Source organism: Xiphophorus hellerii, chromosome 17 (assembly GCF_003331165.1).
Source record: "Xiphophorus hellerii strain 12219 chromosome 17, Xiphophorus_hellerii-4.1, whole genome shotgun sequence".
Taxonomy (NCBI): Eukaryota; Metazoa; Chordata; class Actinopteri; order Cyprinodontiformes; family Poeciliidae; genus Xiphophorus; species Xiphophorus hellerii.
Window position 1 is genome coordinate 2,896,005 of NC_045688.1, and position 13,228 is coordinate 2,909,232.

Below are 13,228 nucleotides of genomic sequence, written 5' to 3' on the forward strand. Positions count from 1 at the left end.
CAGCTTCAGTCGTCCTCGGCTGCAGTTGAAGAAAGTATCGTGCTGGCGTATTATCGTGCCCTCTGATTGGCTGAGCTGGGCGGCCATCTTGGCAAACTCCTCTGGGTCGCTCACTTTGGCCTTGATCTCCACATTGGACGGCATGGCTCTACTGAGCATGTGCAGGACAGACAGAAAATGAAACCTCAGACTCATGCTTATTGCTAACCTGATTCAGAAACGTGCCAGTTAATTTTGTCTTTGTCCAGGAGTTTGTAATTGTTAAAAACAATTATTCCATATTTCTCATATGGAAAGATAAGAAGCAATTATTTTATCTTACAACTTGTTGAGCAAATATTCATTAATAATTCATTTAGTAGAGAAAACCAAAATGTTGATGACATTTCAGAAATCTATCAAAACAAAAAACAACTAATATTTGAGTCCGCAGTAATTACAAAACAACTGTATTGTATCTAAATAAATATCAGCCAAAATCAGGTCAGGAAGGGTAACAACTCCAGGCACTGTCTTTCCTTTAAAATGTAGATTTTCTGGGTTTTTAAAACACATTTTCTATGAGATCGAAGCATCTTAAACTGTTTGTTAATTATTTTTATATATATATTCTCAGTAGTATTCCAGAAAGATAAAGAATATTTTTTTAAATTAGCTAATTTAAGTAAAATTTTGTTGTAATGGAAAAGGAAATTTTGGAAATTTTGTTGTAATGGTAAATGCTACCATCTGCTGGTCCTGAATGAGATTAGGTCGGAACTTATATACAGTTTTCTTTGACATCTAATTTTCTGATTCTGATACAGCAAAATGTTCAGTCTTGTCTTTCAACACATAAGAAAAAAATTGCTCAAGGTAGTAAAATACAAATCAAAGAATCAATTAGTTTTTCAGCTTTGATGCATTAACAAAAAGGAAAAAAAAACATTCAATAAAAAATAATTATAGCATTTATTAGCTAATTGTGGATCAAAGAAAAATTGGCCAATTTTCTGGTCTATTGATTGGTTCATTCTCTATCATTTTAACCAATTCATTCTGAAGCTAGGATGCAGCAATAACTGCAACATGCAGAAATAATGTCAAATTTATCTACATGCATTCGGAGACCATTTTAAGTAAATATCAAACTGCCTTTGCCTGTTGTGACGTCACCCAAACAACTGTAAATACCATCATAATTCTACATCCAGTTTGTGCTTTATTTAATTCTGACCAGATTTACTTCGTAACTCAACATAAATATTACATTTTTCCACTGAAAGTACATGTAAATCTAGTCTTTTCAAGTTTATTTCTCCTTTAACGGAACTTCTAATTACAAGACTGTAATTTGTTTCATAGTTTTAGCCTGAAAAATAAAATGTTAAAGCTAAAGTCAATAATTATACATTTATAATATTAAGTAACTAATCTAACGATAGATTTATTCATATATCGCACAGGTAGCAGATGAAATAAGAACGCCAGATTTTCTCACTAAAATACAGCGAAAACGTCGAATTTAAAACAAAGATGGCGACCTAACGGTTAGTTTGACGGAGTTATAAAGCAACAGAGAGCACAAAAAGGTTAAATAAACGATGATTTAATGAAAAAGACAGTTTGTTTTAAGGTTTTATTCACATTTAGTGTTCCTACCTGCATGTGCTTCCGCAGCTGCTTTCTAGCGTCTAATTAACGCTTGATTTTACCGCGGGATGCTGCCTCCTCCGGCTCGGAGCAGCAGCGCAGACCTGAGATCAGCTCCCTGAGAAACGGAAGGCAGAGGCGAGGCTGCAGAGACGAGACCAAACTGACCGGAGAACAGCGCTGAGGGTGTGACTCGAAATGCGTCAGTCTGCGTCACTTCCTGGAACGGATCGAGTAAAGATAAAAAATACTAAGATGTCTCACTCCTCAAATATTTACAAGCGCTTTTTCAAAAATAAAATGATCAAATTAGGCTTATTAGTTTGGTGTATAAAGTTAATTAATTTTGATTTTATTTGATATTATAGAGTTGTTGATACATATTTTAATCATATTTGTCTCCATCACAATTAACTAATCCTCCTTATTCCATTTAATAATAGGTCTTTTTGTCATCTCGGTAAAATAATTTGAAAACTACTCTTTGAATTTATGTAGCTACTCATTGTCTAATATTAAATTTAGTTTGATGATCTGGAACATGAAGTTGTGGCAGTTTTTAAAAATATATGTGAATTGACACATTTTTTTAGGCACTATATCAACAAGTACTCAAAAATCGTAGAAATCATGGAAAAACTTTAATATTTTTCATCCCTCATACTAGAAAGTGAAACTCATCTATTACATACTGCAAACTTATGGCACACAAAATGAACCATCTCATTTATTTACCCATAAATCCATGTCTCAGAAAATTTGAATATTATTTTGCTATAGTCTATTCATACAAAGTTGAGTGAAAGGGGAAAAGTGTGGTCAAGTCCAAAGTCAACAATCATCCTTATGTAATATTTACATGTTGTTGTTTTTTTGAGAAATTGAATTTTGAATTTCTATTTACAGAAACATGACTCTGTTTCAAACTGTCCCAGTCTCTGCTCTTTGGGACCAGAGGTGTTTTTTGTTGTTTTGCTCCTCTTAGTAACATGATCTGTGAAGCCTTTTTAACATTCACGAGTCTAATGCGTCATCAGGCACCTTTGCGACCTTTCACCTTTGTTCAACAATTTTGCTGTCAGTATCATTTATTTACTTCTAAAACCAAACCAGAGAATTTGGGCCACTGGAAAAAATAATGGAATTTGAACTCTTTTTTTCTCTCAGAACTCTGACTTTTTTCTTATAATTGCCAAAAAAATTAAGAATTCAGATTTTTTTTCTCAGAATTTAAACTTTTTGTCTCTGAATTCTGACCATTTTTCCCCTCAGAATTATTTTTTCTCTGGTTTTTAGCTTTTTTCTCAGAGTTCATTTTCTCAGAATCGATTTTCTTGCAGTGTTCCTTTTATTCTCAACATTCCGACTTTTTTTCTTAGAATTCTGACTTTTTTTCAGAATTTTGTCCTTTTTTCTCAGAATTTTGACTTCAAAGTTTTTACCTTTGATCTCAGAAGATTAAAGTCAGAATTTTAAGAAAAAAATCTGAATTCTTGTTTTTCTGGAGCCCAATCTTCTTGCATAGAGAGCTGTAACAAGTGCCAGAAGACAAAACACACAGTACGTTGACTAACACAGCTGCTATTCTTCAAATAACCACTAGATGATGGTAAATTCCAACTAGAAAAATGAACAAATTGTGATGCTAAAAACATTTTTTATATTTTAAACATTTAAAACTTCCTTTAGCAGCTTAAGTAAAGCCACTGCCTCTAACCAGCTGCTTTCATCTATTTTCTGCCACTGACTGTGTTTCTGTTTTTGCACGTTTACCTCCACAGCTGTCTATGCCAACACACACTGCTGAAACATGACCACATTTAGCCCAGTGGCTCATCAATGTAACCCACAGTGTGTGTGCTTGTGTGTGTGTGCTGCCTTGCATTACTGGGCAACTGGACAGCATCATGATGAAGAGAAACAGGAGCGAGAGAGAAGGGGTTGGGTTGGAGCAAAAACAAATCTGGACAGCAGCCTGATGGAAAGCAGCTCTGAAACGGAACTGAAGATGATTGTTTGGATTAATTTTGCTGCAGTAGTCTTAAGTAAACAGGAAATAAGAGTCATGAGAAGCTAGTGGGAGCGTCAAAGTCCTGTGGATTCAGGTTGCCGTCTCAGGATGACCGTCACTTATTCCAGTAAAGTAGCCAACGCCACCTTCCTGAGTTTCCACCGGCTGCTGCTGCGCTGGAAGGGGAGCATCTACAAGCTGCTGTACCGGGAGTTCATCCTGTTTGCTCTGCTCTACACCGTCCTCAGCCTCGTTTACAGGTCACACACTTCAAAAAACTAATTACACACTTTAAATAGACGAAATAAACTGTCATAAAAGCATAAAAGTAATATTGTGTTTGCATTGTAGCTGTGTCCGTGTTTAACGAGCTTTAGTTAGGGTCCAAAAGTCTCTGTCAGGTTTATTTTATGGGTCAGATGCTGAAATGTAAAGAAATCTAGAAAAAGTATGAAAATTTCTTGATCCTGTGAAATATCTGGATCATTCTCTGCTGATTGGCTGAAGTATCTCATGCGTTCAAATATTTTACAAAAGAGCTAAACAAATGATCAAAAACGTACTGGTATTCATGAAACTGGTTTAAATTTCTTCATGTCACAATTTGAGTTTTCTGAAAAGTGTGGCATGCATTTGTATTGATGAATAATTACAAAGATTTTGACGCATTAAAAATCTTAATGCAATTAGTTTTTGTTTTTTTAATATACAAAAAGTTCAGGAACTTTTGTATTCATACGTTTCTGGTACGCCAGTAAGTCTGTCGCACAAGTGACATCCACTAGCAGCCGCTTCACTCGGGGCTCATTTTTGCTTCTAAAATCGATCTGATTGGACGCTCAAAAAAACTATTATTGTGTTCAAGCTGTGCTGACAGAAGTTAGCCTATTGGTGAACCTATTCGGGTCTAAAATAGCATCTCAATGCTAAACATGTAGCAGCAGCACTGACGTCCCCAATGCTAATATTAGCATCCACATTTCTAAAGGAGTTCCATGAAAGTTCAGAGGTTCCTAAAACACTTTGCACCAATGTGATTTCTAAATATAACAGATTAAACATATTACATGTATTTGATCTTGAGCTCATGTCTATTTATTCAATAATTTAGCAGAAAATTTGTTTAATTGGAAATGTAGCTAATTTGTGTCAATACATTTTTGCAATTAATAACAGGCCTTGCAATTAATTTGATTACAAATTTTAATCAAGTCCCTCCACTAATTTGTATTGAAGTCTCTTTTCTGTCTCTTCTATGTTGTTGCATGTCTGTATTATTGACAAATTCATCAATATAGGAGCTTTTCCATCAAGTATTTAATACCCTGAAAATGACTGAGATTTTATTAGGAAGTGAGAACTTCAAAATCTTCAGATTATTTTGTATTTAAAAAGAGTTTCTCTACAATAAATCAAATAGTTTGCTAAATTTGGTCAGCTACTGAAGAAAAACTAGCAGCACAAACATCCTGCAACAAAACTGTCTTCCTTTGTCTCAGTTATTGTTGTTTTCGCTTTAATTCAACAAACGTTTCTGTTTTTTCCCTGATGGCGTCTTCTCCGTCCTGCAGACTCGTCCTCTCAGAGCAGCAGAAGAGATTATTTGAGAAACTTTCCATCTACTGCGACAGATACGCCGAGCAGATCCCCGTCACCTTCGTCCTGGGTATACGTTTGCTTCCCAAAATTAATTTTATAGGGAGTTTTATTAATATGATATACTATATGTGTTTATAATGTTTGCATTTTCCATCCAGATAGCACTTTTAAAATAAATTAGTTTTTCTTTCTTTCTAAATATTGACAAATATGAGCTATATTTTTGGCTTTCTATGGGTTTTTATGTCCTTCTTTATTAATTTGGTCATTATTATTCTTTTATATGTGGATTAAATGGGGAAGTAGAAACATCGTGAGTAAATTTTAAGTCGGTAAGACTATTAGAAATATTTCTGCTCAAATACGGACATCAATTTCATGAGTTGTTGGACATCTTGTTCCACAAGAATGAAAAAATGGGCACTTTGGCGTAAGAAGCACAAATGTCTGAAATTTATAAGCATGTTTTGTGCTTCCAGAGAAAGCAGAGCCGTGCAGAGACTGATGGGGTTTTGATTGCCTCATTAGCAGAGTACTAATGGAAACAGATCATTAAAGAACACAGAAAACTAAAAGCAGGATGAGTTTTTCCTCGATTTTGTTCAAACTCATTCACTCTGGCACTGTGGATGTAACATGGATGCCTTCGCCAAAATAAGTTAAAGTTTCTCTTAGGTGGTTGCTATAAATTAATAAAAACATGATTAGTATTCTTCCTACTTTAAATTTTTTTTTAATGTGTTCTACTTTTGAGACAGGATGAGGAATCTGAGTATTCTTTGAATTTTTTAGGTTTTTATGTCACTTTGGTGGTAAATCGATGGTGGAATCAGTTCGTTAATCTTCCCTGGACAGACAGACTCATGTTCCTCATCTCCAGGTAAGTAAAGGTGCGCTCACACCACCAACCATGTTTAGTCCTCTTTGATAAAAGTCCAGTTCGTTTGTCTATGAGTCTGATTCATTTCGGGAGGCGTGGATGCAAAATTTAACCAAATAAGCTAATTCTGGTCCGTCTACATGCCTCGGTCTGGGCTCAATTGAAGTGAACTCTGGCTTCACTTCAACCAATCGAACCAATGGACGCATTGGCTCGAATGCATACATTGCAAATTTGTCTGGGTAAATAAAACCAAAACAAACACAAGAAACCAGCGCTAACGGGAGAAATGGCTCCTGGTGTTTTACCAAAAACAAAAGAGAAATCCTCCAACTGCTAACATCTGACGCCGCTCTTTTTTTGTATCCATTTTGTGTAGAAGGAAGTTGCGCTCAGTGTTTTCAGAGGTTTTCGAATCGTCTCTTTCAGTGGTTCTTGGTGCAGCGCCCCCACATGGCAGTTATTTCACTTCATCGTGTTTGTTTTCTCTGCTTCCTTTAGTTGTGTTCACGGTAAAGATGAATACGGACGCCTTCTCCGACGGACGCTGGTTCGCTACATCAACCTGACATCGCTGCTCATCTTCCGCTCCGTCAGTACGGCCGTCTGCAAGCGATTCCCAACCATCGATCATGTGGTTGAGGCAGGTGTGAAGCGATTTGTTTGGATTATAATGTTTGAGTCCAAACTCAAAATGGTGAATGACAGATGAAGGGTTGCATCTTTCCTGGTTCTGTCTGTTCCTGATGAGGCATTTGAGATCGGCTCGTTAAACATTAGAGCAGGACTGTGAGCAACAGATTAAATTAAGAGTTAAAATCTCAGAGGCTCCACAACACAAAGAAAATTCAAATGAGTCGGTTGATTTTACAATAATTAAGTTTCGAATCAGAGGTTGATTCTCTTTTCAAGTTTAACCAAAACATCAACATCCAAAGGAGAAAGTTTGGTTAATGCGTCCTTTCATCGGCAGGTTTCATGACTCCTGAGGAGAGGAAGGTGTTTGAGAACGTCCGTTCTCCTCACCTGAAGTACTGGATACCTGTTGTCTGGTTCTCCAACCTGGCATCTAAAGCCCGGCAGGAAGAACGCATAAAAGACAGCATCGACCTGCAGAATATTCTGAACGTGAGATTAACTCTGTCAGAGCGTCGGTTGAGCTTTTGATATCTTTTAATCGCCAATGCCTTAAGGCCATATCCACATAAATATTGATATATAAAGCCAATATTTCAAAATCCCCAGAAGTTTGTTAAAGTTTGACATATATAAAAATTGAGAAACATCCAAAAATGACCGTTTGGTCCAAAATGGCCGACTTTCTGTTGGGTTTAGGGCATACCTCCGAGAGATTTCTTTTTCTTGTTTCAAAGGATTCTGCCTATGTACCAAATATCAGCTCTCTATCTCACGCTAGGGGGCGCTGTAGAGCCATTTAGCTGTGCCCATTTTTAATTACACTAAGTTATTAAAATTTCCCTCAGGGGACAAATTTGGCCAAAACTTTATGAGTTTTAAGCTTCCAGAATGTCACTTCTATTCTGTCAAGAATAATATTTAAAAACATTTGGATTAAAATAGGATTTGGCTGCATGTTCTTCATAATAATAATGCTAAATACAATCAATAATTATTTGACGTCTTTTGATCCAATTATTAGTGTGATTTGCAAAATTAAAACTAGAAAACAGAAATTATTTCACATTTGTTTAAGAGAATCATTCTTGCTAAATCTGCTAGAAACCACAGAACCCATTACATATACAGATCCATAAAAAATAATTGGTATAAAGTATTTAATTGTAAACTTTTTAATCCTTTAAACTTGCTAAATTCCTAAATAATTCAGCTAAAATTATAAATAAGTGGCTTGAACACAAAAAAACATCTTTTCACTAACGTCTGAAATCAAAAGAAATAAAATGCGTATGAATAATAACTTTCCAATTTGCGCAAATTTACTCGACAAAAAGTACCAACATGCAGAATTAAACGTTTAATGAGTTCTTCGTTTTAAAACAGATATTGATGATTTACCAGGATTTTAAAAACTCTTTCAAAATTACATTTGAAAACATTATTTTTGAGATAAAAAGCTCTACTGCAATCACAAACCCATTTATATCCCACTTAGCGACCACAGAAACCAGCAATGTGGGTATAATATGACACTGGGTTTGCTCCAGAGAGACGGATGACGGCGTTTTTCCATTTACTGTATCAGCTTACAAAAATCTGAGGTCTGTAGCTGGTGACAAACAGCTGCTTCCTGTCTGTACTCAGGAGATGAATCTGTTCAGGACGTGGTGTGCGACTCTTTTCGGCTATGACTGGGTCGGCGTCCCGCTGGTTTATACGCAGGTCAGTCCTGAAAAACGGATGCAGCTCGTGTAATCTCATCAGGGGTAATCACTGTAACCAAATCAGAGCTCTGGGTGGGATGCACTGTTTGTGAAATCCGTCTTTCTGTCTTCAGGTCGTCACTCTTGCTGTCTACACCTTCTTCTTCGCCTGTCTAATTGGTCGGCAGTTCCTCGACCCTACTCAGGGTCACCCCGGCCACGACCTCGACCTTTACATCCCCATCTTCACCCTGCTGCAGTTTTTTTTCTACTGTGGCTGGCTTAAGGTTTGATAACAATTCCTTAACTACAGGTTGTAAAAATAACCTTGAATCTATGAATGTAAAGTAAGTGAAAAGTTTTAAAACTAAGAAAACAGAATTAAAATATGCAAGATTTGCTAATCATGCTAAGAAACTAGTCAGGGTCAGCGCAAAAATTAGTGCGCTAACTCTAAAACACTAATTGTAAACATTTCTTCTGCTAATGCTAACATACTCTAAAATCATATTTAATGAAAGTTAATGCTAAAGCGCAAAATTAAATGACACATGTCCTCAAAGAGGCTCAAATTTTTCATTACACGCCTACCCAAGTTGTTTTCGCTTCAGAAAGTTAGCTTAGCTTACAGCATATTAGTGTAATTGTGCCCACTACTACTGTACATTAATCTGCACAATAATGTAAAGCTGTTGTGTTGAGATATTTTGCAAATGTCAAAAAAAAGTTTAAATGACCAGCGGCTATGGCCTGGTTCTAGGCTTTCATACCTACTTTAATCTAAAGTAAATAAATTAAAAAAGAGATAAAACTAGCCTTGATCTGTCAGTTTTCAGCACCAGAGAAGCCAGAAAACAACCAGAAAAAGTTTGTTATAAGTCTGAATCAAGTGATATTTGTATTTTCTCAGGTAGCAGAGCAACTGATTAACCCATTTGGAGAAGATGATGATGACTTCGAGGCCAACTGGATCATTGACAGAAACCTTCAGGTCAGCAACTTTAAAAAAATAAAATCTTAATAATATCTTAATTATTTTCTGCCCAGTAGGTGGCAAAAGATGGCGGCATTTGTCTTTATTTTACTAATAATGTCTATCAGGGAGAAAGCAATTGGAAACAGGCTTGATTATTAGCTAATGATGTCGGTGGGTTATTATGGGATGTTAACGGCTCAGAACAATATGTTTATGTTAGCTGTAGCTTTATAATAATGACCACATTAATGTTTCTTCAATTTAACGCTGTATTAAATTACTTTGCCTCATGTAAGAACAAAATAAACGTGACTTACCGCCGACAATTTCTCGCTGCTAAGCTAACGGCTACGTTACAAGGACACTTCCTGCTAAGAATATCAAAATAAAAGCGCTTCCAGTTCAGTTCAATCAGATTTCTTTACTTTCTGGAACAATTTGTCTCGTTCATGTAATTTAGAGAATACCGAAATTCAAAATTAATTAACCAAATTTTTTTTATTCAGCATAAATGCACATTTTTATTGGTGAATCTCAAATCTGACCAGTTTTCTAATATTAATTAACCTTTAGCTGTTTTTTTAAAGGTAAATAAGTTATTAAAATAGGAAAAAAATATCTACCAGTAAATATTAAAAGGTATTCATTAAATGTTCATGCAATAATCTAGGCTTTAGAACAAATGGTAGGTTTTGATTGGTAACTAAAGAGCTAAATTGGGGACATAAAGTTTGTTAAAAAGAACTAAAAGTAAAATGAAAAATTATTTTGAAACTGAAAAAAAGTTTTAAACTAAAACATAAAAGTTTTGTAACTGAACAAAATTATGCTGAAAATAAAGATTTGAATCTGGAAAAAAAGGATATGACATTTTAAAAAAATGTTCAAAACTAATTTTTAGACTCAAGTTTTATTTCAGTTAAAATTTTTGTCTTTATGGCCCCAATTTAGCTCCATAGTAACCTACTAAACAACTTAACATCTCAACATGGTCTACGAGACTTAAATAGGAGTTACTTTACTACTACATACCAGTTTAGTTCTGGTATATTTTCAAACTTTAATGAGTTTTGGGCACAATATTCAAATTAACTCTAAACTAAAAATACATAACAATAGCTATTTATAATAGGACAAACCCATGTTTACAAAGTTATCAAAATAAATTAGATAACTTGGCATTGTCTCTGGATTACTACTTGTTTTGTTTTTTTCATTTTCTTTTTACTTTCTTTGGAAACTGTTTTGAAACATGCTTTTTTCTGAAATTAATTTTGGAAACTAAACAGAGTTTTATTTAATCTGGAACATAAAACATATGTGCATTGTGAATAAACTTCAAATTCCTGAAAAGGAGGAAAACGTTTGGTTCAGCTTTGGCTCACCTGTTCCTCCAGGTGTCTCTGCTGGCGGTGGACGAGATGCACATGAACCTTCCTCACATGACCAAAGACGTTTACTGGAACGACAGCGACGCTCGTCCGCCGTACACTCTGGCTGCTGCAGATTACTGCATCCCCTCTTTCCTCGGCTCCACCACCGACATGGGGTCAAATTTACCAACATAACCCTTCATTCATTATGTTTATACGTTGATTTGGAGAATAAGTGAGTTTATTTCCATCATTTTAACAAGGTTTATATGCATAATTTTTGCAGACTTTCTGACATCCTGCAGCTTGATGAATGTGAGGTTCCAGACTGTCGACCACAGCAGCAGGAGCCTCTGCTGACTCGACGACAAGAGTCGGTAAAGCTACGCCTTATATTTTATAATATTTTACATCTTTTTAATTATTTTACCCTAATATTAGGAGTGTAGAGAAAATATAAGAACAGGAATGTGACTAAATGTGTGTTTTTCTAATACATTTAAGGCTTAATGGAAAAAAACAAGCTACAAAAAGAAAAAAACAGAAGAAATTGCAATCTTTTCAAATTTAATTTCTGCTGAGGAATAAATTTGGACAGCCTCACATTTATACCCAATTAAATGATAAATAAAATAAAAAATAGGTGGCTAACATCTAGCGAGCATAAATAAACCACCATTAATATTTAGTTTATGATTCTTTAGATTTAAAAACAAGATCGTGTTGGATCTGGAATAATTTACACAACAATCTAACTACTTTTTTGTTGTTTACTTAAAGCACCAATGTTTTGTTGTTAAGCAAAGAACTTCTTCTTTGGTTCTAAAGTCCTTTTGACTCAACAATTTTGGTCCAAAAAAGTTTTAATACCCCTGATCTATGCTTTTCCCTTGCCTACCAAGATGGCGGTTCAGTGGTGAGGCTCACTTCCTGTTCAGACTTGTGGGAACTGAAGAATTTCATGTGATTGTTGTTTTATTGTTTTCAGGTTCTGGGTCGAGTCCGACGCTTGCTCAGTGTTCAGGAACCCCCTGACCTCCGACATCCTCGACCCGTCTTCAAGCGGCACAGCAGCGACGCAACTAGCAGCTTCTTCCTGGACTTCAGGTATCGGCGCCTTAAACACAATCCAGTAGTAATATTCTGATGTTTTTCATGGTTTTAATTTTTCTGGTAAAATTCTGTCAGGGGGAACGCAGGCTCGGCAGACATGGTTCCCCCCTGTTCCTTAGCCATCCCTCCATCGTCTCTGGACACCCTGTCCACCTTAAGGGAGGTCAACAGCAACCCGCCGTCACCTGAGAGTTCATCCTCAGTTGTTTTCCCGCGGCTGGTTGTCAGCCCGCCATTGTTCTCTGATGCCTGTCACAATGGGGACTCTTTTGGGAAACATCAGAACGGTCTGGATCGCTCCCCAACTGAGGAACAACCAAACGTGGAAACTACAAGGTGACCATTGATTCAACTGCTGTAGACATCTTCTGGTAATTTCACCAAAGTCTGGCTAATCAAGAAAATCTCATGAATACAACATGAAGTAGGTGAAAAGATTTTGAAAATAAGTGTTTCCTGCCCTCCGCTAAAGAAATCCAAAAACAGGTCAGATGACTGACATCCGTCTGAAGAGGAAAGCCATTACGAAATCCTTCAGACTTTAGGGAACCACAGTAACCGAGTTTTCATTGACCACATAACTGCGCCATTTGATATTAAAAAATTTTCACTTAAGTAAACGTATTTGAGTAAGTTTAGCTAATTACTACCTAACTCTGAAAGGTTTAAATACTTTAAAAAAAAATACTTGTAGCTCTTGTGTGTTTTATTGCTCCAACTCTTTCTATCTTCAGTATTTCTAGGACCGACTCCATTTGTTGTTCCCCAACTCAACTTGGACCGAAGGAGTTCCGCTGGACGACGGTCACTGTGAAGAACCGGCCGCCAACCAGGCCGCGGGGCCGGCAGTTCTCCCTGCAGTTCTCCCGGCAGAGCTCCAAGGCGTCGATCCGCAGCCTGCCGAGTCCCAAAGGCCTGGGGCGCCGGAGAAGAGGCCTGGGTCGGCATCAGTCCCGCAGATCGCCCAGTCCGACCGCCAACACGCTCCAACTGCCAGAACCGGATTACGACGGCGAGTTCCAGGGAACAGCGGGAAATGAGGACGATGAGGAGGAAACGGACCAGAACGACGAGCTCAAAGACGCAAAATCTCAGCCGTAAAGTTTGGATTAGAAGAGAGAAAATGGAGAACATTTCGTTCTTTGAAAAATACTGACCTCATTAGGAGAATTTGAGGAAAGGAAAAGAGTATTAAAATACAAGAGATGGCAGTAGTGCAACATTGATGGATGCAAGCCGCCATCAAAAACTGGAGAAGAAGAAGAAAACGAAGAAAACTGGATTCTGGTTGTTTGAGGTGCT

At 36.7% G+C, this 13,228-nt stretch overlaps 1 protein-coding gene across 1 annotated transcript; it reads left to right on the forward strand.

Moving 5' to 3' along the window:
• The first annotated feature begins 3,487 nt into the window (after positions 1-3,487).
• LOC116737074 (bestrophin-3) lies at positions 3,488-13,033 on the forward strand. The gene is made up of 13 exons (XM_032590035.1): positions 3,488-3,903; positions 5,215-5,309; positions 6,035-6,122; positions 6,624-6,769; positions 7,096-7,250; positions 8,406-8,483; positions 8,599-8,751; positions 9,375-9,455; positions 10,838-10,989; positions 11,100-11,190; positions 11,802-11,920; positions 12,002-12,262; positions 12,661-13,033. The coding sequence occupies exons 1-13, from the start codon at positions 3,752-3,754 to the stop codon at positions 13,025-13,027; spliced, it is 1,938 nt and encodes a 645-aa protein (XP_032445926.1). The 5' UTR covers positions 3,488-3,751; the 3' UTR covers positions 13,028-13,033.
• The last annotated feature ends 195 nt before the right edge of the window (positions 13,034-13,228 follow it).